Genomic DNA, 26,786 nt, shown 5'->3' with positions numbered 1-26,786 from the left:
TCACAGAATGAGTTAGGAGATGTTTTCTCCTCTTTAATTTTTTGGGAGCGTTTGAGAATGATTGGTGTTAATTTTTCTGTAAATGTTTCTTAGAATTCACAAGTAAAGTATTGAATTTTCTCTGTTGGCAGGCTGTTAATTACTGATTCACCCTCCTAACTTGTTACAGGTTTATTCAGATTTTCTATTTCTGTTTGAGTCAGTTTTGGTAGTTAGTGTCCTTGTAGGAATTTGTCCATTTCATTCATTGCATTTTGTTTTATCCAGGTTTAGAAAATCTACCAAATTTAGTAAGAAGCTAAAATCATCATAATATATTAAAGCCATCACTTTATGGGTCTCAAATTTTCCAATAATGTTAAAAAATATTTATCGAATAGGTGGGGGAATTTTGAACTGAATAATATGCCTATTGCATACATATTTAGAGGGTGTTTCTAAACTGACTTTTTGCAGAGCTACCATTTTCTAAGACTCCTAACTTTTTAGGGCCTGTTATGTATCTAATAAGTATCAATGAAATTTTTTTTTAGCGTCTGTAACATTGGCCTCCAAAAACATGTAAAAGATAAGAACTTTGACATAAATGATATGTGATAAGGATATCATAGATAGATAAAAAATCTATTAAAGTTGTCGAGAACTATAATGCACTAAATAAATGACTTTTATTATATTCATTGTTCCTCTGTCAGCCATATTAACTATTTACCTTTCAATATTCAGTTTATAGATAACTTTTTTCCCCAATCCTTCCTTTTTCCTCCCGAAGGAGAGTTAAGTGTTCCCTCTTTATGCTCCTTTAACAATCTGTGGATACATTGATTATATTTATCAGGCTGTGTTGTATTATTAGGTCATAAATCCTTAAAAACATAGGCAAATGTCTCCAACCTCTGTGTCTGTCACATAAATATTTGGTAAATGTATACAGGCTATATGCAGGGCATCACAACTTTAACCATCTGAAAAGTCCTTTCTAGCTTGTCTTCAGGATTTTACGTATTCAGGATTTTCACTGTAAAGAGTCACAAAACTAAGTCTTTGTGCCTTACGAAAGTTTTAAGAAGTTTTTTTTTCTGAAAGAAATAAATTATTTCTCATAAAGAATACATAAGATGCACACACAGGTAGAATGAAAGATATTAATACCTAAGCAAATGTATTAGAAACCTCAGATTCTGTACTTATTCTGACATTACTCATACAGAAAGTCTTTGCTCTTCCCGTTGAAAGTATGTTTCTGAAGAATCATAAGCTGGATCATGTTGATGAGGGCCTTTGCTGACTAACATTTGCTATTGCTGTGAATTATGGAGTCAGGACAGTCATAAACTAGGGGAAGAGAAGAAAGGGGATTTTGAGGCCAAGATCAGTTGTAGTCTGTTGAGAACTAAATGGAGAACTTCATGGTTTTGTCATTTACATTTTTTTGCATTCACCATTGCTGAAGACTAGTGCCAATCTGTTATCTAATGGGAAAAAGAATTAATACTCTCACTCTTTCCTTCCATTAAGGTGCCCAATTTTTTTTTCATTATAGGCTAGATTCAAATGAGGGATCTTGTGGTTTCAGAAAATGACAACAAATTAGCAAACTTAGGGTGTTATCTTAAGGGGAAAATGTCCATCCTACAGGTCTTTCAAGAGAAGCTTGATGGTGTCATGAGATGTCAACCCAGCGACTTTGGGGAAAGGGCTTGTTTTAGCTTCCTTAAACGTCCTGGAAAAGTCAGTCTCTACTGTGATTTCTGTTGGAGTGAAAAAAACAAACTCAAAACAAATACCACAAACAAACAAATAAACAAAACCCAGTAGGAACACAGTATGAGCCCTAGTTTAGAATATCTGTGTTTGGGTCCTGACTGTGTTACCAGCTTATTGGTGACTTTGAAAATTCCCTAAATATTGGAAATTGGAAACTCCCTAAATGTTCTTGAGCTGTGAAGAGTAGTATAGGTGATCAAACAAACTTTGGAAACTAGTTGATGGACAGTAAATGTAACTTAATTGTTTTTTCTCTTTTCATAAAGAAAACACATTTGCTGCAGATAATTTAAACAATAGAGAAAAGTTTTTAAAAAAATCATCCCAAAGTCTACCATTTGGAGCAAACCTCTTACTGTTTCAGTAACATTCTTTGAGCGTAGAGCACAATTTTGGCCTTGATTCCACGCACCTTTCTCACCCTCTACAGACCCCCAACACGTATGTGCTTTAACAGAATAGTACATATAATATATGCTACTTTGTAAACTGATTTTTAAAACATTATGAAGAGAAAAATAATGTTTAATGTTTATAATAAGCCGACCTTTTAGATTTCTAATAACTGAAATGACCTGGCAAGTAAGTTAGAGCCAATTTACAAATAAGGGTTGTATGAAAGGCAAATAAAGTTGTTTTTTAAACAGTGTTAAATTGTAAGGTTCTAGTTCTAATACTCTTTCTCTTCCTCTGTAGCTGCAGCCATTCTCTACTTACAATAGAAAGTGAAAACCAGTTGACTGGTTTTCATCTGGGTTCCTGTCTTCACTCACTAGCCATGGGAAGCCTTTTCTCTATTGTTCCTTCTTGTTCATATATGAATAGTTAACGAACTTTTTTATTTAGCATAATTTGCCTTTCAGGTTGAGGTATTTCTAGGGTTAAATATTACTTTAAAGTTGTCATTTTTATGCTGACAGAATGTACACATTTTGAAGAGTATAGGTAAATGCTATTTATTTATTTATTTAGAGACAGGATCTCACTCTGTCAGCCAGGCTGAAGTGCAGTGGTGTCATCATAGGTGACTGCAGCTTCCAACTCCTGGGCCTATTTAGCATAATTTGCCTTTCAGGTTCTGGTATTTCTAGGGTTAAATATTACTTTAAAGTTGTAATTTTTTATGCTGACAGAATGTACACATTTTGAAGAGTATAGGTAAATTTTATTTATTTATTTATTTAGAGACAGGGTCTCACTCTGTTGCCTAGGCTGAAGTGCAGTGGTGTGATCATAGCTCACTGCAGCCTCCAACTCTTGGGCTCAAGCAAGCCTCCCCCCTCAGCCTCCTGAGTGGCTGGGATTATAGATGTGAGCCACTGTGCCTACTTTAGGTAAATTTTTATTTACAGCTTTTATGACATATTATCCAAATGTTTTCTTGCAATATATTCAAATACAGTAGGGTTTTGTTTTTGGCATATTTGTTACTAAAGAGGTTCCTGTAACAACAGAATGTATTGAAATCATTAGGCAGAACATATTATGCTTTCAATTGATAAATTAGCATTTTGGAAAACTTGTATCTGCTACTTGAAGTGTGATAGCTTCACAATACTTAAATAATTTTTTGTTGCATTTGGTGATGATATTAACAAATGTGATTTCAAAAATATTCTATAATGAAATATATCAACATTTAGAAGAACTGGCTAACAGTAAACTAATAGTTTTCAAGTGACCAATGCATAATGTTATAAAACCATTTAAAATGAAAGATAGATCCATGGGCTTTAATATACCTGAGGATAAAAAGTTCATTGATATGGATTCAGATTCTATATTGCAATGAACCTTTAAGAAACTACCACTTATCAAGTTTTGCTGTAGTATCAGAGAATAGCCACAATTATCTGAAAAAATATTTACTAATTTAAAATATAAAAGAACTGTTTGAAGGTATTGGAGGCTGGGCACGGTGGCTCACACCTGTAATCCCAGCACTTTGGGAGGCCAAGGTGGGTGGATCATCTAAGGTCAGGAGTTTGAGACCAGCCTGGCCAACATGGTGAAACCTTGTCTTTACTAAAAATACAAAAATTAGCCAGGCGTGGTGGCAGGCACCTGTAATCCCAGCTACTCGGGAGGCTGAGGCAGGAGAATTGCTTGAACCTGGGAGGCAGAGTACAGTCAACTGAGATTGTGCCACTGCATTCCAGCCTAGGTGACAGAGTGAGACTCTATATCAAAAAAAAAATAAATAAATAAATAAAAAAAAAATAAAGGCATCGGAAAGCAACAAGACATCCTGCACTTGAGAGACCAAGATTTAGGAGAGAGACAAGAAAGTTAAGCCTAAAATTCTCTGCTACTTTTTTCCTCAAGGAACTTAAAATGTGTAAGCAACATTACTAATATAATGTGCAAATCAAGATGTTAAAAGATTAATCAGAGCTTTCGAAAGTATCATGGTGCTGGTGAGCTAAACACTGGAATTCAGAGCCTAACGAGCAAGAGACACAATCCTGGGCCACACTGCATGTTTCCACTGAGATACCCGAATACCTGTTTCCTAGGAGTAAGGATAAACCAGAAGTAGTTCAGCTGTCAAAAAGACTGGAACCCAGCCCTGAGACAACTCATTCTGACTGGATCAAGGATTTACCTCTATTCTAACTGCCTGCTTGAAGAAAAAGTAATCCTCTTTGGAGAAGATAGTATCAACCAAAGCTTATATAACTTTTCATATCCAATGGAAATTATTCAATTAAAATTTGCCAGACATGCCAGAACCTTGGATGAAAGGACCAGAAACAAAAACAACAGACAGTAACAATCCATATCCAAGAGTTATCAGGTATAGACTTTAAAATAATCATAATAGGCCAGCAGTGGTGACTCATGGCTTTAATCCCAATGCTTTGGGAGGCTGACATGGGAGGATCATTGAGTTTGAGACAAGCCTGGGCAACATAGAGAGACCTCATCTCTACAATATGTTAAAAAATTAGCCAGGTTTGGTGGTGCTTGCCTGTATTCCTAGCTATGCAGGAGACTGAGGTGGTAGGATCGCCTAAGACCAGGAGTTCAAGCTTACAATGAGCTATGATTGCACCACTGCATTCAAGCCTGGGTAACAGAATGAGAACTCACCTCTTAAGAAACAAACAAAAAACCCCATAAAAGTAAAATAATCATGATTGCCATGTTCAAGAAAATAGATGACAAAAGGGAGAATTTCACAAGAGAACTGCACTGTCTAAAAATAATTCAAATAGAAATTTTGGACCTGAAAATGTAATGATTGAAATGAAAATTTAATAGATAGGGTTGACAGTATATAAATCCCAAGTAAGTAGGAAGAAAGAAAAAATAAAACAAAAGGTATAAATGAAATATAAAGCAAAAATAGGGCTGGGTGCTGTGGCTTATGACTGTAATCTTAAAACTTTGGGAGGCCAAGGTGGGAGGATCACTTGAGCCCAGGAGTTCAAGACCAGCCTGGGCAACATAGTGAGACTGTGTCTCTACCAAAAATAATTTAAAAATTAGCCGAGTGTGGTGGCATGCACCTGTGGTCCCTGCTACTCTGGAGGCTGAGGAGGGAGGATTGCTTGAGCCTTGGGAAGCCAAGGCTGTAGTGAGCTGCGATCATGCCACTGCACTACAGCCTGGGCAACAGAGCAAGACCCTGTCTCAAAAAACAAAAAACAAAAATATAATTGAATGAAAACAATGGTTCTTTGAAAAGACTGACAAAATTGACAATACCCTAAGGAAAAGAGAGAAAAGATAGCAAATAGCCAATAAACCAATGAAAAGAGAGATAATACTACAAATCGTACAGATCCCCAAAAGATAATAAGAGAATATAATGAACAAATTGATGACAATATATTTGAAAATTTTGGTGAAATGGAAAAATTCCCAGGAAAGGACAAATTTCCAACGCAGACATGAGAAGAAACAGGAAAATCAGCTTTTTGGTCGAATGTGGATTACATCAGACCCTTTCCATATGAAGGGAGAAGTGAATTGTCCTTACTAGAAATGACAGATACTCTGAATATGAGTTTGCTTTCACAAGCAACACATTTACAGTGAAGGAAGTGTAACATCAGTATATGATCTCGGAATGCGTTGGTGTTACTTATACCTCATTCCTAGAAACAGCCACCTAAATAGAGCGATGGAATGATAAATTCTCATTTAAATCGCCAGTTCAAGGACAAAACTGGTGAGATTGGAGTGTTGTCCTCTAGGATGTGGCATATGATAGATATATGATACGTTGTCCCCAAAAGTGGAAGAAAGATTGGTGCCTCCCACCATCAGGTCAAGAATTTGCTTCTCATTCCTGACATCTTAGGCTCTGCTGCATTTGAAATCCTGATTCCTATGTGGAATGATTCCACCAGTGAGTACCACAGAACATTAAAGTATCACAACTGCTGGTCACTTGGCTCCTCAATGGGGCTTCAACTCACTTTATACTGGAAGCATTATGCTCCAGGTACCCATGGGATGTGCTGTCACTTTTTGCCCTAGAGCTTCCCTGGTGCTGTAAACACTGGTGGGCTGAGCAAGCCCACATGCATGCTCCAGGATACAGAGAAATTGATGCCCCGAGGAGAACTCCTAACCAGTAGGGGATGGGAGCTGGTGAATAAATACTACTCCTGGTTGATCCTGAAGTGGACGATTTTGAGAAGCATTTTAAAAATTAAATGATGAGTTAATGGGTGCAGCACACCAGCATGGCACATGTATACGTATGTAACTAACCTGCACATTGTGCACATGTACCCGAAAACTTAAAGTATAATTAAAAAAAAATTAAAGAAAAAAGAAGTTAAAAAAAAATTAACTGTCATGAATATGGCACTCCTACCTAGTTTTTCCTCTTCCCCATCTCACTCTATCTGGTCCTTCATTATTGCTCCTTGGAATTATTTCTCAATAAATTATATACATCCAAGTCTTTGTACCATGGATCTGCTTTCAAGGATAGTACAAGCTTAGATAATCTGGAGCTGATCAGATTGGGTTCAAATTCCAGGGCTGCTGCTAACAGGCTATGTGATCTTGGGAAAAATCACAACCGACATTTCTGGGCTCAGTTTCCTTATCTGTAAAATAGGAATAATTACGGTGCCTACTTCGTAGGGTTGCTGTGAGGATTAAATAAGTTTATGTTCATAAAGTACTTTGAATTGTGTCTAGCACCTAATAAGCACCACATAAATGTTAGCTCCTACTGTGTTTGCAGATCATTTTTCTAGTGGAATACTCAAGTTTTTATTGGTTTCTAAGAACTTATTTATATTAGTAAATATTAACCTTTTTTTGGTCATAGATGTAAAAATATTTTCTCAGTTTGTCCTTGAACATTGTTCATGGTGTTTTTTGCCTTACATAATCATTTGATTTTTATATAGACAAAATTAGCAATCCTTTCCATTTTGGATTGTAGCATTCATGCCTTACTTAGGCAGGCTTTCCCATCCTAAAATTAAAAGATAAAATATTTCCCCAGGCAATATATTTCCCCAGACAATTCATTACAAACAAGGTCTGTAGATTACATACCAATTAGTTGGAATTTTGTTTAATGTCAGATAGTATATGCATGCCAGATTCTTAGCTTATATTTGGCACATAGTGAATGTTCAGTAAATTTTGGTTATTATTTTCATTCTTCATGAAATGAAGAATAAAAAGAAGATCTTGACTTTATGACTGGTGCAGGGAATACAGAAGATGAGCCTGGGGCAACTTGCTGTGCTGGAAAGCAAGCAAGTGCTAAAACACAAAATAAAACAACAATGAAACAAATAAAATGCCCCCAAACACCACAATAATGAGGGTATGTCAAAGGGACACAGGAGCCAACTGAGAGAGCTCACAACGGCCAATGCTAGAGCAATTTGAGCAATAAAATAATGTAGTATTGGGTTATAATTCAAACTATATAATAAATATCCATGATTCTACGTTGATATAAATATATGATTGAATAAATAAACAAATGGGAACAAACAGACAAATCTATCCATGCAGAAGAATTCCTTCACTGTGTCTGCAAGGAGGAGGAGCGCAGCTCTCCAGTTCTTAACTGTGGGCTGCGCATAGTGGCTTCCTTCTGAAGAGTACAGAATGAAAAGGAAGAAAAAGGAGTGACTGTTCAACGGAGAAAACTGACAAACACAACTTCAGCCAGGTGATCAAGGTTGATATAAATTTATCCTGAATCATGACTTAAGTCATATTGATAATATCTACCATTGATTTAATATGAGGAGAATGGCTCTTACCGGTTTTGTCCCAAAGCCCCGTAACTCCAATATAATCTCGAGAAAAACGTCAGACAAATCCCAAGTAAGGGTCATAATGCAAAATATCTGACCAGTACTCCTCAAAACTGTCAAGATCATCAAAAACAAGCAATGCCCAAGAAACTGTCACAGCCCAAGAGAAGCTTAAGGAGACAGGCTGACTAAATATATGTGGCACCCTGGATGGGATCCTGGAACAGTAGAAGTACATTAGGTAAAAAACTAAGGAAATCTGAACACACCATGTGCTCTAATTCATAATAATGGCTCATTAATTGTGACAAATGTACCATACTCATTTAAAATGTTAATAATAGGCTAAATTGCGCGTGGGATATATGGGAATTCTCTGGGCTATCTTTGTAATTTTCAGTCAATCTATTCTACAATTAAAAAGTTTATTTTAAAAAAGAAGACCATGAAGTACAAAGTTTATTGGGGGACACAGAAAAGTAATCAAAGAATTTATTTCACATGTTGAAAATCCTAATGAAGGTAAGTGTTTGGTGGGATAGGATTATAGAAAAGAAAGAGGTGCTCTGGGAGAGTTGGAGGAGGTTTCGCCACCAAAGAGGAAACATTCGAGGTGGGGCTTGAGGAAGAAATAGCAGTTGTTCAACCAGAGAGGAGAGGGGGGAAAGAAATACTTTTCTTGTTTAGTTTGCATTTTAACATCACTGAAGCGTAGGAACCAATATGCAGCTTCTCTATTTTGAAATGCTTCTTGGCATGCTGCACCTTATATCTGTTTCTTTTTTATTTTGTTTTAAGTTCCGGGATACATGTGCAGGATGTGCAGGTTTGTTACATGGGTAAACGTGTACCATGGTGGTTTGCTGCACCTATCAACCCATCATCTAGGTATTAAGCCCAGCTTGCATTAACTATTTATCCTGATGCCCTCCCTCCTCCTGCCCCCCCACCACCCACCAGGCCCCCGTGTGTGTTGTTCCCTTCCCTGGGTCCATGTGTTCTCATTGTTCAGCTCCCACTTGAAAGCGAGATATGTCTGTTTCTTTTGACTGGACTTTGATCTACAGAATTATAGTCCTTTGCCCACTGTATTGTCCAGTTCTGGAAAAAGGAAATTAGCAGAAGTGGTTTCTAAATGCATTTTATGATTTCATTCTTGAGCTCTAGGTCTGAAATCCAACTTAAATACTTTGTTCTCAAAACATTTAAAATTCAATTGTTCTATTTCAGGGATTCTTCACCTTGCACTATTGAAATTTGAGGGCAGATAATTCTTTGTTCTGGGGTCAGTTCTGTGCACTGCAGGATGTTTTATCAGCATCCCTGGCCTCTACCCACTAGTTGACAGCAGGACTCCTCAGTTGTGGTAATTAAAAATGTCTCCAAATATTGCCAAATGTCCTCTACGGACATTAGAGAAATACTGCTCTATTTCAACTCACGTTGCAAAGTTAACTGTAGGTCCTGAAGGCAAGTATGACTAAGGAGAAGTTCAAACTGAAACACCCTGAGGATGTTTTTCCATGGTACTCAAGATCTCAAGATCACTTCAGCATAAATTGTATCCTGTGAAGTCTGTTCAATATCTGGATTCTGATTTGGTTGAAATACCAGAAGCCAAATGTAGACTTTGTGCTGTCTTATTTCATTTATTCGTTCACCAAACATTTACTGAGGGCCTGCCATGTATTGGGTCTTGTGCCAGGTTCTGGGGATTTGGTGGTGAACAAGATAGACCTGACTCCTTTGATAGGGAGCTTGGCTGAATTCTGGTGCACGTTCCCAAACCTGTGAACACCAAAGACTGGATTTACAAGTAATGGTGACCTTGAAGTAATTGTCCTCATTGATTTCACTTGAAGGTTCCTATGTGCATTCTGACTAAATAAAGGTGTTTTCTTCCTGCATATACTACTCCTTATCATATGCCTTTCTATACCTTCAGCACTTTTTCAGTCTCTGAGATAAAAGAGGAACAGTGAGACTGATGTAATCATCTTGGTCTCTGGCCATCAAGACTCATCTAGCCAGATGTTTTCACTGATCTTTACTGGCATAAACTGCTCTTGAGAGAGAAGAATTTAAACGTGGTGTGGTTAACAATTTTGACTTTCTTAACTGTATTCCTAGGCTTCCTTACTGTGTACTCTGAAGTCTCCCTGCACAGGGTCTTGACTCTGGTGCTAGTGATCCTGGACTGATGGGAGCATTTGTGATGGCCTTAGCCCCAGGTAACTGAACCCCAGGTCTTCCTGCAATGGTGTCTTTATATCCTGGATTTTTTTTTTTTTTTTGGAAAGACTTAATTTTATTTAACTTTTTTTCAATCAGTGAGACTTGTTAGAGTCTCTGCTGTTTCTTTAAACCTTTGCCAAGACTTGTCATATAACTTTATTTGCAAACCAAGAGGATTCCCTTGTGATATTATACCTGGTGTCTTCATTTTTGTTTGTGGAAAATATGTCTGTTGCACTGGTTGTCCCTTTAGATCTTGCTGTGGCTTTCCTGGCCCTGGCTACACACCAGAGATATGGTGTTAATTTATGTCTCAGAACCTGGTCCTCAGGCTGGTGAGTCCAAAGTTATTATTGCTATTTTTAAAAAAGCTTCAAGAAAAAAGTATTATAAATACTGGAGCTGACTAGTAGGTGAGATGCCTTATGATGTCTTTTTAGCAATTGTTGATCATTTCAGTCTCGCTCTGTTTTACAAAGGGCAGAGGTCAAGTCAAGCTTATTCAAGCAAAAGAGGGAATTTTTGTAAGGATACGCTAGGTTAGGATCTAGATCTAGAGAGCTGTAAGGAACTGAGGCAACTCCATGACCTCTGCCTCTCTGACCTATGTATCTTTTTTTTTATTATTATACTTTAAGTTCTAGGGTACATGTGCACAACGTGCAGGATTGTTACATATGTATACATGTGCCATGTTGGTGTGCTGCACCCATTAACTCATTTACATTAGGTATATCTCCTAATGCTGTCCCTCCCCACTCCCCCCACCCCACGACAAGACCCATTGTGTGATGTTCCCCTTCCTGTGTCCATGTGTTCTCATTGTTCAATTCCCACCTATGAAGGAGAACATGCGGTGTTTGGTTTTTTGTCCTTGCGATAGTTTGCTGAGAATGATGGTTTCCAGCTTCATCCATGTCTCTAGAAAGGACATGAACTCATCCTTTTTTATGGCTGCATAGTATTCCATGGTGTATATGTGCCACATTTTCTTAATCCAGTCTATCATTGATGGACATTTGGGTTGGTTCCAAGTCTTTGCTATTGTGAATAGTGCTGCAGTAAACATACACGTGCATGTGTCTTTATAGCAGCATGATTTATAATCCTTTGGGTATATACCCAGTAATGGGACGGCTGGGTCAAATGGTATTTCTAGTTCTAGATCCTTGAGGAATCTCCACACTGTCTTCCACCATGGTTGAACTAGTTTACAGTCCCACCAACAGTGTAACAGTGTTCCTATTTCTCCACATCCTCTCCAGCACCTGTTGTTTACTGACTTTTTAATGATCACCATTCTAACTGGTGTGAGATGGTATCTCATTGTGGTTTGGATTTGCATTCCTCTGATGGCCAGTGATGATCAGCATTTTTTCATGTGTCTTTTGGCTGCATAAATGTCTTCTTTTGAGAAGTGTCTGTTCATGTCCTTCGCCAACTTTTTGATGGGGTTGTTTGTTTTTTTCTTGTAAGTTTGTTTGAGTTCTTTGTAGATTCTGGATATTAGCCCTTTGTCAGATGGGTAGATCGCAAAAATTTTCTCCCATTCTGTAGGTTGCCTGTTCACTCTGATGGCAGTTTATTTTGCTGTGCAGAAACTCTTTAGTTTAATTAGATCCCATTTGTCAATTTTGGCTTTTGTTGCCATTGCTTTTGGTGTTTTAGACATGAAGTCCTTGCCCATGCCTATGTCCTGAATGGTATTGCCTAGGTTTTCTTCTAGGATTTTTATGGTTTTAGGTCTGACATTTAAGTCTTTAATCCATCTTGAATTAATTTTTGTATAAGGTGTAAGGAAGGGATCCAGTTTCAGCTTTCTACATATAGCTAGCCAGTTTTCCCAGCACCATTTATTAAATAGGGAATCCTTTCCCCATTTCTTGTTTTTGTCAGGTTTGTCAAAGATCAGATGGTTGTAGATGTGTGGTATTATTTCTGAGGGCTCTGTTCTGTTCTATTGATCTGTATGTCTATTTTGGTACCAGTACCATGCTGTTTTGGTTACTGTAGCCTTGTAATATAGTTTGAAGTCAGGTAGTGTGATGCCTCCAGCTTTGTTCTTTTGGCTTAGGATTGTCTTGGCAATGCAGGCTCTTTTTTGGTTCCATATGAACTTTAAAGTAGTTTTTTCTAATTCTGTGAAGAAAGTCATTGGTAGCTTGATGGGGATGGCATTGAATCTATAAATTACTTTGGGCAGTATGACCATTTTATCGATATTGACTCTTCCTATGTATGAGCATGGAATATTCTTCCATTTGTTTATGTCCTCTTTTATTTTGTTGAGCAGTGGTTTGTAGTTCTCCTTGAAGAGGTCCTTCACTTTCTTTGTAAGTTGGATTCCTAGATATTTTATTCTCTTTGAAGCAATGAAGTGAATGGGAGTTCACTCATGATTTGGTTCTCTGTTTGTCTGTTATTGGTGTATAGGAATGCTTGTGATTTTTGCACATTGATTTTGTATCCTGAGACTTTGCTGAAGTTGCTTATCAGCTCAAGGAGATTTTGGGCTGAGATGATGGGGCTTTCTAAATATACAATCACGTCATCTGCAAACAGGGACAATTTGACTTCCTGTTTTCCTAATTGAATACCCTTTATTTCTTTCTCCTGCCTGATTTCCCTGGCCAGAACTTCCAACACTATGTTGAATAGGAGTGGTGAGAGAGGGCATTCCTGTCTTGTGCCAGTTTTCAAAGGGAATGCTTCCAGCTTTTGCCCATTCAGTATGATATTGGCTGTGGGTTTGTCATAAATAGCTCTTATTATTTTGAGATGCGTCCCATTAATACCTAATTTATTGAGATTTTTTAGCATGAAGAGTTGTTGAATTTTGTCAAAGGCCTTTTCTGCATCTATTGAGATAATCATGTGGTTTTTGTCATTGGTTCTGTTTATATGCTGGATTCCATTTATTGATTTGTGTATGTTGAACCAGCCTTGCATCCCAGGGATGAAGCCCACTTGATCATGGTGGATAAGCTTTTTGATGTGCTGCTGGATTCGGTTTGCCAGTATTTTATTGAGGATTTTTGCATCAATGTTCCTCAAGGATATTGGTCTAAAATTCTCTTTTTTTGTTGTGTCTCTGCCAGGTTTTGGTATCAGGATGATGCTGGCCTCATAAAATGAGTTAGGGAGGATTCCCTCTTTTTCTATTGATTGGAATAGTTTCAGAAGGAATGGTACCAGCTCCTCCTTGTACCTCTGGTAGAATTCGGCTGTGAATCAGTCTGGTCCTGGACTTTTTTGGTTGGTAGGCTATTAATTGTCGCCTCAATTTCAGAGCCTGTTATTGGTCTATTCAGGGATTCAACTTCTTCCTGGTTTAGTCTTGGGAGGGTGACCTACGTATCTTAATCTCACCTTCAAGGCTGCGAAAGCACATAGTGCATGTTTGAGGAACAAAGTGGAGGCCAGTGTGGCTGAACTGTCAAGTAAAGTTTGAGAGATTGTCAAAGGCCCGATCATGCAAGGGTTTGTAGGCGATGCTAAAAATTTTGCATTTTATTGTGGAATAATGGAAAAGTGATTGAAAGGTTGTAATCAGGCAAGTGTATAGTTGGCATAATGACTAAAAAAGATTATTCTGGTTGCAGAGGGAGAAGAGTTTTGAGAAGGCCATGGGAACACAACAAATGTGACAAGTGCTGGGCCGAGGGAAGTAAAGAGAGTTCTGAGGGCATGCATATCTGATTTTCCCAATAACATCCTCTAGAGATACTTTTTTCCTAGTCCAAGATCCACCCTAGGGTCATGCACTGCATATTTCTAAACTGCATATCTCAGCCTTTCTTTGTCTTTTATGACCTTGCCGTTTTTGAAGTATACAAAATATACCACAAATACTATATTTTAGTACTTAAATGTCCCTGAGTTTGGACATTCTAAAAAATGAGAAAACATTGGTTTGACTAATGTTTTCTCATGCTTAGATTTGGGGCATGCACAGTAATACCACAGAAGCGCTGCTGTATCCTTCAGAGTGTGTCATACCAGGAGGAACGCGATGTCAGTTTGCCTTATATTAGTTTTGATTGTTGTGTTGACTTTGATTCCTTGGTTCAATGTAGAGCCTATTGTATTTACCACATTTCTAGCTTCTATAAATATCATCCCTTAATATATATAGGCGAGAGAGAGAGAGAGAGACAGGTTCTCGTTGGAGTGCAGTGATGTGATCACAGCTCACTGTAGCCTCCAACTCTGAGGCTCAAGCCTCAAGTGATTCTCTTGCCTCAACCTCCCAGTGTGCTGGGATTACAGGCATAAACCACTGTGCTGGGCCTAAACTTCATGTTTAACATCTGTCCTGCATGCATATGCCATATACACTTTGTTCTAGATAATCTGTTAATATGCCTGACTGATTAGTCATCTTGCTTTGACCTCCTGCTTGTTTTATAAATACAAATTAGTCAATCCTAAACCTGCTTACTCTGCCTTGTCTGTTCCTTTAGGTGGAAACCATAGTAAAGGAGCTTGCCCACACTTCTCCCCTTGCCCTCTGCCTCCCTGTGTGGTCCCTTGAGGCAAGATGTGTATTCCTTCTCTTGGGATCTGTGAATATAACAAACTATATTTTCAATGGCAGTTGTCTTTTGGTCTGTTGACTTTATCATATTTAAATAATAATGAAACATATTAAAATATCTGCCATATTTTTCTGCTTAAAGTCGCTTTTTCCCTTTTTAATGAATAAGTAATTTGTGGGGAAATACCTTAAACTTTTTTGGCTGAGATGCATATGAGAAATATATTTTACATGGTGACACAGTGTATGTGTGTGTGTGTGTGTGTGTGTGTGTGTGTGTGTGTATTGGTTTGGGCTCCATCCTGCTGAGTTTGAGGTCTTAGGACATTGGATTGGAGCTGTTCATGGGGCAGTTGGCTCTCAGGAGGAAACTCAGGAGGCACTCAGGAGGAAATACACACACACAGAAACAGTAGTGTTATAAAGTTATACATATCTTTTCCACGTGAAAGTTATTTTAGTTTCTATGGTGTTATATTTCATTTGAATATATATAATTCTTGCCTTGATCTGCTAAATTGATTTCATTATCCTCTAAAGAGTAATTACCTCTGTTTGCAAGCACTAGTCTGATAGAACTACCAAGTTGAATTGTCTGGTTGCCAAATGGAAAATAGATGGGAGGGAGCAAAACTGATAGCAAGGAGCTCATTCTAAGGCTCTCCCTATAATTCAGATTGATGAGTGGATTGATGAATTTGAGTTAACAGAATTTCATGATTGATTGGGAATGGGGGTGGAAAAAAGAAGGAGGAGTCAAGAATGATGTAAATTTCAGCTTGGTTTCTGGGGCAATGGTGGTGCTGAAGCTTCTTGGTTTCACTTTCCCCTATCTCTTTCGATTGACTGCTCTGAAAAGTCCTATATACCTACATGGAGAGAGAAACGTGAAAACTAAAGAAATTATCTTTTTGCATTATAGAGAAACACTGCTGGCTTAAATTGCAACTGAATTGACCTGGGCTTTCCCAGATACTAGTCCATAGATTTAATCTCCCCAATCTAGTAACAGGCATTCTCAGGTATGGATGCCAGAGATAAACACGTGCATGGTGCAGGCTGTTTTCAAACGTCACGAATTGGGGATTGCACTGAGAAAATGGGTTGTTCTAGTGGAAAAGTGTGTGGGTCCACATACAGAGTGCTGCGAATGATGGGCTGTGCTCCGCTAGGTGGTCCCCCATCCCTACCCCTTTTCTGCTCTCCTACCTCCCGTTCTCCCTCCCTCCTTTCCCCTCTTCTGCGTTATTCTGGGATTAACGGCGGGGTCGGCCCCATACACAAACGCAGCTGGCTAGTACGGTCAGCCTGAGCCCTGCTGTGCAACCACGTCAGGAATTCCAGTAAGTTGGCAACACTGGAGCACAAAGACAACAACAATTGAGGAACTCTTCAGTACAGAAAGGAATGTTTGGAGCCCTGGCTGCTACAGTGAAAGGGCACACACACACACACACACACACACACACACACACACGCTCGCGCCTGCGCGCCCACGGGCGCACTGGAGGGAGCCCAGCCCCTCCCGCACGGGCAGTCCTCCCTCCCGCCAGCCGGCGGCCGCTCTTTGTAAGTCGGAGGTGCGGGGACGCTCATTGACTATGCAGCGCGGCCCCAGCGGGCGTCGGACCGGCTTGACCCCGGCGCGGTCTCGTACCATCGCCTCGGCCGCCCGGAACCGGCATAAATCACCCGCGAAGACTGGAGTGCAGCATCAAGCCCCCTCGCCGCCTCCCTCCTCCTGCTCCGGTCGGGTCGCCCCCTCCCTCCCCAGCCCCCAGCTCTCCTGTCCCCCGTCCTGTCTCCTCCGCGCCGCACAGCGCCCAACACTGTGCAGGGAGGCAAATAGAGAACCAGTGACTTTGGCCAGAGCACAGACCCCTGGATTTCCCAATCCAGGAATCTCTCCCACTCTTTCCCACAACGCTGCCCGCTCCACCTTTTTTTCTTTAAGCCTAAGTTTTCTCTTTTTGTGTCTATTTATCTCTTTTTGTCTTTCCAAAGTAACACCTATCCTTTCCCTCCCCTAGCCCCCACACCTAAAGCTGCGCCTACCACTGCAGCCCACGGAAGCTACGCGATCCGGACTGTTGGGGTCAGCAGAGCCCCAGACGACTGGTGCCCCGGGGAAAGGGACTGGCAGTAATTGGCAGGTTCTCGCCCCCGGGGAAGGGAGGCAGCGGGAACCTGTCCAGCGACCACGTGCGTTCAGGGCTGTCTCCTCCATGCGTCACGGCCCCCTCGCTGGAGGGAAAGGGCTCCTGACTTCTTGGACCAGGATCCGGAGCCTGGGACTAGCTGCCGCGCTGGTTCAGGGGCTGGAGCTGGAGATGATGGGATGGCCTCAGGCCCGCAAACAGCCCCTCCTCACACAGCGTTCCCACCACCGGGAAATAACTTGCATCAACCCTCCTTTTTATCCCCCTCCCTGTGGGCTCTGATGTCACGTACAGGCTGAGGACGTGCGCTGAGGGCGGGTGTAAGGCCACTTGTGCTTTTGGGGTCCGGGCCCCTTGCCAGCCTGTCCAAAGCGGCCCCAAAGAAGGGAAGCGCGGGGTTCCCCGAACCTCTCGTGTTTCTCCCTCTTATAAAAGGGTACCGGAACCATGGAGAAGACGTTCGCTCTTCTTCAATTTTGCTTCAAAATGACAGACTTGTAAGAAGTACGATCTGGCCATGACACCTGTAGATGTGGTGCTGAATAATTGCTAAATAAGGATCCAACCTCCCCAACAAAGATCCACCTCCCTCTCTAATTTGTAAAAACACAAAGCACCCCATCTCAGCAGCCTGTATCCTATCAGGTGAAACCAAGATATCCGAAGGAGCCTAGAGAGATCAGGCCAGGAATGAAGGTCACAGATCTCCATCTAGCAGGCTCTTTACTCCTTCCCTTCCCTACCCCCGCCTCTTTCCCTTTCTTTCTCTTTCCTTCATTTCTACTTGTCTGGTTTTGCTTTCCTTTTCCATTTCTTATTTTTTCTTTCTCTTCTCTATTCTTGACTTTCCTCCTCGTCCATTCCTTTCCATTGCTCATTTAGTAAAACTGCGTCCGTGCAAATTTCCCCGTGAGCCGCCTCGCCGGCTTCTGTGCGGGGCAAACCCTGCGGAGAGGCGAGGGCAGAGCGTGTGCACGTGTGAGTGTGCCTGTGAGAGTGTGCGCACAGGAGTGTGCTCTTGTATGCACGCGTAAAGGGGACTGTGTATGTCGGCGTTGAAATGTGACTGTGGAATGTGCGCGCGTGTGTGACTGGCGTGTATGAGTGAATCTGTGTCAGTTGGTGTGACACTTAGGAGTGCATGCGCCTGTATTAGTGCGTGTGTGAGTGTGCACACGCCTGTGTGAGTGTCCATGTGTGAGCGCGCGTGTGTTCGAGTGCCCACTCCTCCCCGCGCTGCAAAGTGCAGGGGGCGGGCCGGGCGGCAGGGGGCCTGCCCGCTGGATTCCCGCATGCTTGTTCCGGGGCGGTCGGGTCTAAAGGGCTTTATGCACTGTCTGGAGGGTGGGGACTGGCGCGGGTAGAAAACGGGATGCCTCGGGCGTGGGGGCAGGCTTTTGGCCACTAGGAGCTGGCGGAGGTACAGACTTAAAGGAGCGTTCGCTAGCAGAGGCGCTGCCGGTGCGGTGTGCTACGCGCGCCCACCTCCCGGGGAAGGAACGGCGAGGCCGGGGACCGTCGCGGGGATGGATCGCGGGTGGGCAGCAGTGGCGTGCACGCTGCTCCTGGCTCTCGTCGCCTGCCTAGCGCCGGCCAGTGGCCAAGGTAAGCGCCCGGCCGGAGCCTCTCGTGGAGCGCTCACTTCCCCGGCTGTGGCAGGGTCGGGTCCGCGGGAGGCCGGAGGGGAGAGCGACCGGGCAGGGGCTAGGGCCGGGCGGCGGCGCGGGAGCTGCTCCCGGTGGGGCGCTCAGGTTGCTTCGCGAACCCGGAGCGGGAGCGCCCCTCTTCGCTCGCCAGGAACTGAGCGGTAGCAAACTTTAGAAAGCAGCCCCGCCAGTTTCGGTGACAGCGCACCCCACGGAGACCCTGTCTTTGTTCCCACGGGCGTTTGTCCGATGCTCCTGGAAAGCACTTTGCGGGAGAACGAGGTTCTCTGCCGTTTGCAGCCTGCCCTCCCGAGCGGAGTTCTCTGCTGGGCGGCGCGGTCCGGGGCTCTGCTCCGAGCGCAGCTTTCCACCTGCAGCGCCCCTCCCGGGATCCCTTCGCGCGCCCAGGGCCGCGAGCCAGAGCACTCCTCCCACCACCGGCGAAACTTGGTCCCGCGGTGACCCCCAGAGACCGCTCTCACCATACAGATCATTTACGAGCCAAGATAAGGCCGGGAGGTGGGATTGGCCGAGAGAGTGGCCGAGGGACTGGAGTCTTTTCTTGAAGTTTTCCTTTCCAGCTGGGAGCTGGGGGCTTTTGTGTTGATGAATGGGGCCCGTCTGCATGGCCAGAGTTTTGGGGATCGAATGCAGAAAGTTTCTAGTATGAAGTGCTTTAAACTTCTCTCAAGTTGTCCGATAGTTTATGTTTTAATAGAAACAGAGAAGAGGGAAAGAGAGGGAGAAAGAAGCGGAAAGAATAAAAATAGTAAGAAGGGAAGAGGAGACAGGGTAAGAGAAGCAAATAGGAATAAGGAAAGAAGGAGGGAAGAGAGAACGACTGGGGCGGGGGAAGAGAGAGAGAGAGGACAGAGAGGAGAGAGACAGAGGGAGAAGGAGAGAGAGAGAGAGAGAGACCGAGACCCGGCCGAGGATGAATGGGAAGGGCGAGGAGGAGGCTGGAACCGGCGAGCTCTCCCCCTGGCTTTGCGTTGCTAGGTAGCAGCCGGGAGCTGCGTGTGACCGACCACCAGACAGACAGAGGGGACGCTGCTGCCACCGCGGGGACTAATCTGTCTGTGGGGATGGGAGAGTCCCCCCTTTCCCCTCCTGCTCCTTCCCTCCCGTCGGACAACTTAATTGCCCTACAATGAAAATGAAACCCCTATTGTTGTAGGATTAGTCAAAGCAATAAATTGATTTTCCTGGATCACATATTGGGGTTGACGGGTGGGGAATGTGGAAGCCCCCATTTACGGAGGAGTGAGGGGAGGGCTTGTGGATGGGCCGTGGCATGTATTCAAATGGTTAATCTGCTTTCTTTCCTCAATTCTTAGCGTAAGCTCCTTAGAGGGAATCAAGTAAGTAATTATACAGCAACTCCTAGCAGCACCCATTTCAGACTTCCTGGGAAGAAGTTTGGAAACCCTAACAAACCCCACAGGTCTTGCAAAAGTCTTCAGAAAGGCAGCAGAGGCAGGGAGAGATCATTAATAATCTTCCTTTGAACACCCTTTCTCAGTGTTGGTAATGCAGAAAGAGGGTTTATTATTATTGTGCAGAGTTTGCACAATGCTTAGGGTTATATCCCATGTCCTAAATATAGCTATAGGATTTACTACACGTTCCTGTCAGTGCCTGGCAAAAGGAAATCTTACCTTGATTCATCTATGTCCTTGTACAACCAAAACAGATATTCTTTTTCCTGGGTTGATGGTTTAGTCACTAAATAACCAATACCTACTCTTCTGGATAGTTTTTTGCACCTATCCATCTTCCATTCTATGATAATAATATATAATAATAATGTGTATAGTAATAGTAACCCAGCATACACATATATGTGGCAGGCTTTGTTCTAAGCACTTTATACTTATTGACTCAATTAATCTTCATAATATCCCTTGGAAGTAAGTACTCTTATTATCACTGTTTTACAGATGAGAAAGTGGAGGCACAGAACAATTCAGTAATTTGTCTCAGTTCATACTGCTAGAAAATGGCAAACTCAAGGGATTCTGAATTCAGAATCTATAATTGCTACAGTATACAGTATCTGGTTCTCTCTCTCTCTCTTTTTTTTTTTTTTTTTTTTTTTTTTGAGAGAGACAGAGTCTTGCTCTGTCACCCAGGCTGGAGTGCAGTGGTGCAATCTCGGCTCACTGCAACCTCTGCCTCCCAGGTTCAAGCGATCCTCACACCTCAGCCTCCCAAGTAGCTGGGACTATAAGCCCGGGGCACCATGCTCAGCTAATATTTTGTATTTTTAGTATTGCTAAAATTTTTTGTATTTTGTATTTTGTATTGCTATGTTGGCCAGGCCGGTCTTGAACTCCTGACCTCAAGTGATCTGCCCGCCTAGGCCTCCCAAAGTGCTAGGATTACAGGTGTGAGCCACTGCGCCTGGCCCAATTTCTCTTTTTTCTTTTGTACAAAAAATGTCATGCTCCCTAACTTACTGTCCATGTGTGAGGTTCCTAAAGAAGCTGAGGGGCAATATGCAACTCCTTGCCACCTGCTGCTTCATAACTGTGGATCTTTTTCCAGAATCTCTCCTCAGGTTTCTAAGACCAGAACCCAAGTCTCCCCATTCCCAGTCCTCCTACTTGATCATTTTGAGTTGCATTTCCTCTGAATGTCCTCAGCCTGATACGTTGAGATTTCTAGAATCCTGTTTTAATGATCCTAACTTAATATATGAAGTAAAATCCAATGAGATTGTAAGAGCCTTTATTTAAGCACTACCTTTTAGGTAGGCTATCACTGCAAACTTCGCATCACTAAAAATTGGAGGGGGAAAAAAAGAGCTCTGAGTATTCTAGGTTTAGTCTTTGAAAAAAATCATACCACATCTGTTGTTAAAAATTATTTGCATTTTCCTTATCTTTTGTGTAATGCTTTTCAAGAAAAAACATTTTGGAGAGCCTGAACTCGAGTCAAGCTGTTGGGTTCCAACAATGGCTTTACCACTTTCTAGCTGTGTGACCTAGGGAAAGTCAACCAACTTTGCAAAGCTCAGATGGCTTATCTGCAAAATTGACAAGATAATAAGAGAATTTACCCAATGACATCTTGTGAGCATAAAGAGATAAAATATGCCAAGTGCTTAGCATGGTGTAAAGCATATAGACAGTGAAAATAAACTAGAAAGTAATCCAAAAATATAATATTTTTATTATATTTATCAACCCTTAAAGTAACATATTGTTTTGCTTCCTATTCATATTTCCAATTTTCAAATATACAAAGGAAAGTCTTCTTTAAGCATTTTTCACTAACAGTTCTCTGAAGACTTCTCAGACCCTAGCATGTGATTGGAAGTTTTTTTCTTTTTTTTTTTTTTTTGAGAAAATAGTATTGGCCTTAAACAAAGTTGTTTTCTGTTTACTAATTTAAAAAACTTATTTTTCAAAAATAGAAATGGGGTCTCACTGTGTTGCCCAGGCTGGTCTCGAACTCTTGGCCTCAAATGATCCTCCTACCTCTGCTTCCCAAAGTGCTGAGATTATAGGCAGGAGCCACCTTACCTGGTCCAACATTATATTCTTTAATCCAATACAAATGCGGTAATGTTTTTAAGAGTTAATATCAGCTTTTATGACAATTACATCTTCACACGAAGTTTATATGTTTAAAAGGATTGTGGGGGCAATAGCAAACTTGTATTGTTTTTATTCCATCACAATTCTGGAACCTCACTGCTGCTTTAATTTCACAGTTGTTGGCTTCTCTTTCTCTACTTGAAAAAGTTTCTCTTTACCAGTCTTCATAAGACTTCTGCCTGAACTCCCTTCAGTCATGCACCTGTCTCATTTTAATAGAAACTCAGACTTTTTACAGCTAGAGGGAACCTTAGATATCAACTGGTCTGCTTGCATTTTTTTTTTCTTACAGAAAAGCAATTAGCCCAGGAGGGAGAAGAAAGGGGCTGAGAGGATGAAAGGGAAGGTGGTTAATAGGTTTCTTGCCTAAGGACATCTAGCCTGTGATAGAGCTAAGATATAAATTTGCAGTGGACCATTTTTTAGATTCATGCCTTCTGAATGTCCCCAGCCTGTTTGGTTGGTTGAGATTTCTAGATTCCTTTTGGAATCCTGACTTGCCAGATAAGGCACAGTCTGATGAGCAGATGAGTCTTAAAAAACAATTGGATGAGTTACCTGTCCCAGGCCAAAGAGGAATCCTGTGATAGGTTATTACGACCATGTACCATGTGCTTTCAGCCTGGTCCAGAACTGATGCCATGTCAGTGCCCCTACTCCCAAAGACCATACCTCCAGATCCATTTTTCAAATTCTTGAGCCATCAAAGCACATTCCTGAAGATCTTTGGTTTTGTAGTGCAGGCTGCTGTAAGACTAGGTTTTCAGTCTTACTAAAGGTAATTATTAGGTCATAATCATTGTTCATGTTCTCTAGTCAGGCACTGTAAGAACGCTGACAGGTTTTTAAAATTTTTAAATTAAAATTTTAAATTATCATTTTAAAATAATTATACCAGGAACCTAGATGTATTTCCTGTGTAATCAGAAGCAAGTGCATTGTCATATTGGCTTTGGAGTTTCTGTTAAGTCCTAGTAGCTAGAACAAGGTAAGTAGAAAGTAGAAGATGCTGGGCTGGGCATGGTGGCTTATGCCTGTAATCTTAGCACTTTGGGATGCTGAGGTGGGAAGATCATGAGGTCAGGAGATCAAGACCAGCCTGTCCAACATGGTGAAACCCTGTTTCTATTTAAAACACAAAAATTAGCTGGGCGTGATGATGCACACCTGTAATCCAAGCTACTCGGGAGGCTGAGGCAGGAGAACTGCTAGAACACGGGAGGCAGAGGTTGCAGTGAGCTGAGATTGTGCCACTGCACTCCAGCCTGGGCGACAGAGCAAGAATCCATCTCAAAATAAATAAATAAAAAAAAGTAAATAAAATAAAATAAAATAAAAATAAATAAAAAAGAAAAAAAAAGAAAAGAAAGTAGAAGGTGCTTACGAAAGAGTGTTGAATGGATAGGAAAGGGGTTCTCAAGGTTGATTGCATGAATCTAGAGCAACTAAAAAAGTACTAATTGTGAAGCGCTATTCTAGCATGGAAAAAATAAGCTTGATGGAACCTTTGGTATAAATCAAATGGTTCTATCGTATCCTATTAACTTTATAGTCTTGAGTAATTAAAAAAGTTTTACCACTATTGTGTACTCTGTGAATGTTTATTTTATTTTTTCCATGAATATTTATTAAATATCAACAGTGTGCTGATGAGTCGACAGTATCAATACTACAGAAAGATTAAGGAAGATGAGAACTGAAAAGAGGTGTCTACATATCTTACAATTAAAATGGACTGCAGTTTTGCATTTAAGATTCTGAAATAGTCATTGACTCATTCCTAATAACCCTGCCCAGTATCTCACCAGCATTAGAAAGATTGGAGATGTTTCAGCATCAGAGTTTTGGGATGCTTCTTGATAATGATCAGATAGTAGTTGTTTTGAAATGTCAAGAGCATTTCTGTGGTTCTTCATATGTTCCTAATGCAAATGTTTCCTAAGTAATTTCTTGACAGTTACAGCGTTTTGAGATGAAGTGGGAAGGACTTGTGATTTTGAAGTTAGAGGATCTTGGTTTGATTCCTAGCTCTGCCATTTATTATCTGGGAAATCCAGTACCACACACGCTGGGTGCTCTGGGGCAGTTTTCTTACCTGTAAAATGGGCGTATATCTACCTCACGGGGTGGTTATGCAGAGGCAATGAACGTGAAATGTTTAATAAACTGTGAAGTCTCATATAGATCTCCATTCATCATTATTACCCTCTACGAGAATTTTACCTTTTCCAAACTTGAGAGGAGAAAGATATTGCAGTATTTTGGTATCTTCTTTACAGTGGATCTGTGAATGATGCACCTGTGCATGTTGTTACATCCTTATAGTGGCTACCACGACTTCACATGTTATTCAGTATTGTTATGTTTGTGAATGTCACAAAACTAAGTTAAACTGCCTGAGGCAAAAAAGGAAAGTTATTGAAATACATAGTTGAGGCTGGGTGTGGTGGCTTATGCCTATAAATCTCAGCACTTTGGGAGTCTGAGGTGAGCGGATTGCTTGAGCCCAGGAGTTTGAGACCAGCCTGGGCAACATAGTGAGACTCCATCTCTACAAAAAATACAAAAAATTAGCCAGGCATGGTGGTGTGTCCTTGTGGTCCCAGCTACTTGGCAGGCTGAGGTGAGATGATTGCTTGAGCCCAGGAGGTCAAGGCTACAGTGAGCTGTGATCGCGCCACTGCACTCCAGCCTCAGCGATAGAGCGAGACCCTGTCTCAAAGAAAATAAATACATAGTTGAAAAGATACAGATAATTAGGTTGATCCATTTGAGACTGATTTTTTTCCTATGCAGAAATAGTCAAATATTGGCAATTTCATTTGGTTCAACTTAATATAAAATGGAGGCTCAAACTATGTCACGCCAATCTTGTTTTTCTTTCCATCTCCTGGCTCTGAGATGACTCCATTCTTAAACATGTTCTCCTTTGATGTAAAGTGGCTGTCAGTGGCTCTGGAGCCACCTCCTATCAGATCACGTCCACTGGGAAAGAATAAGAGTTTTTATCTTAACTATTCCCAGCAAAAGTTTCAGTTGCATCTCAGGGGCTCTGCTTAGGTCATAAACTCATTGGAGAACCAACCACTGAATCCCGGGTCATGATGTGTTCCCATGGCTTAGGCTTGGGCTATATACTCAGTCTTTGAGATCATGTACGAAGGGGTGGAGTCCAGAGAGAAACGGGGGTAATTATTGGTAGAATGGTGAACAGATGCTGGGATGCAAAAATAACAAGTGTCCAGTATACCTTATCAGATAAAATTGACTGACGATGTTATTTTCATTTTATATGTGAAGACACACTTGAAAAAGCTACAGAAATTTCTCAAGAGCTGGCAGCCCTGGGGTAACTTACAGAATTGAAAGGAAAAAAGTATTGGAAACATTAAGAAAAAAGACATGGTGATCTCTGCCCATGTGACCATGTTGCAAATTTAAGTTTAGAAGGAGAACAGGAGAAAGAAGGACTTTTAGAAGGTTTATTTGGATCCTAAAATTTTCTTATTTGGAGCAGAGCTTTGTGATAGACAGGAAAGTTCTGGTAAATGAGCTGAGCGATCAGACTACAGGATCCCTTGAGTCCAGTGCAGTATTTCATTTTTCTGTGAATCTTAGGCTCCTACTCCTTTTCCAATTTACTTCACTCCAATGTTTATGTTCCTAAGACTTTGTCCGTTTTCCAAGCACTAGTCCTCGGCTATAAGGATGGGGTAGAGAGAAAGAAGCTTAAAGAGAGTTTGGAGACAGGCTAAGATGCTTCTGTGGAGACAGAATACATCTTGGTGCACATCTGAGTGTCCTTAGCACTTCATCTATGGACTTCTTTCATAAATGGTAGAACACGTATCTATCACACCTTATTGGATTAATTCAGAAATGCCAGATACATGTACTCTTTGCTGATGGTTACTTTGTTGGTCTCTAATTTAAGTCTTATCTCTAATCACATTAGGTGAGAAAATGGAGACATTATCATTCTAAAAGTAAGATGGTTAACTTTTATATTAGGACACTTCTGATTTAGGATAGCACTGAAATTCAGTGCAAAGAAATGTAAGTCTTTCCTAGATAATGACAGATTAGACAATTTGAAGTTTCACTTTTGGTCATTAGCCCTCAGGTCATGCCTGACCTCAAGGTTACTGGAAACAGTGAGAAATGAATGAAAGGAGGAAATGTAATTACCATTCTGTGCATTGAATAGTTGAGCCACTGTTACCATGGATACAATGGCGCATTTATTGTCCAGATCTTGAGATCCAAGTTTGTAAGCAATATCCAAGGTCTCCTTTAAATTTATGTACTATCAGCCAATAACACATGAAGATTCCTAGTAACTTTGAAAATAAGTCTTTCCTCACTGATCTACTGATTCACATTAAGTAAGAGCATATGTACTTTTGAAGGTGTTGAGGAAACCTGAAAAAGACGAAAAGGAAAGTAGCTACACTTCTGTTATGCTGGACATTCTTGGATTCCTCTATAAAAATATTCTGTCTTATAGTGTCAGTGATTTGCATGTCACTTTGGGCCCAGTTCTTTGGTTTTTATGTCATTAACAAGGAGAAAGTTTCCTGAGTGAAGGTTGA

General features: G+C 41.2%; 1 protein-coding gene across 1 annotated transcript in view; it reads left to right on the top strand.

Annotated features, from left to right (window-relative positions):
- Positions 1-18,293: 18,293 nt before the first annotated feature.
- The window catches only part of LRP2 (LDL receptor related protein 2), a 231,935-nt gene continuing 223,442 nt past the window's right edge, over positions 18,294-26,786 (top strand). The window contains exon 1 of the mRNA XM_054476935.2: positions 18,294-18,551. Coding sequence (XP_054332910.1) covers positions 18,473-18,551 — 79 coding nt within the window. The 5' untranslated portion in view covers positions 18,294-18,472. The remainder of the gene's footprint in view (positions 18,552-26,786) is intronic.

The sequence above is a fragment of the Pongo pygmaeus genome, chromosome 11, assembly GCF_028885625.2.
Source record: "Pongo pygmaeus isolate AG05252 chromosome 11, NHGRI_mPonPyg2-v2.0_pri, whole genome shotgun sequence".
Classification (NCBI taxonomy): Eukaryota; Metazoa; Chordata; class Mammalia; order Primates; family Hominidae; genus Pongo; species Pongo pygmaeus.
This window is presented reverse-complemented; position numbering and strand designations above follow the sequence as displayed.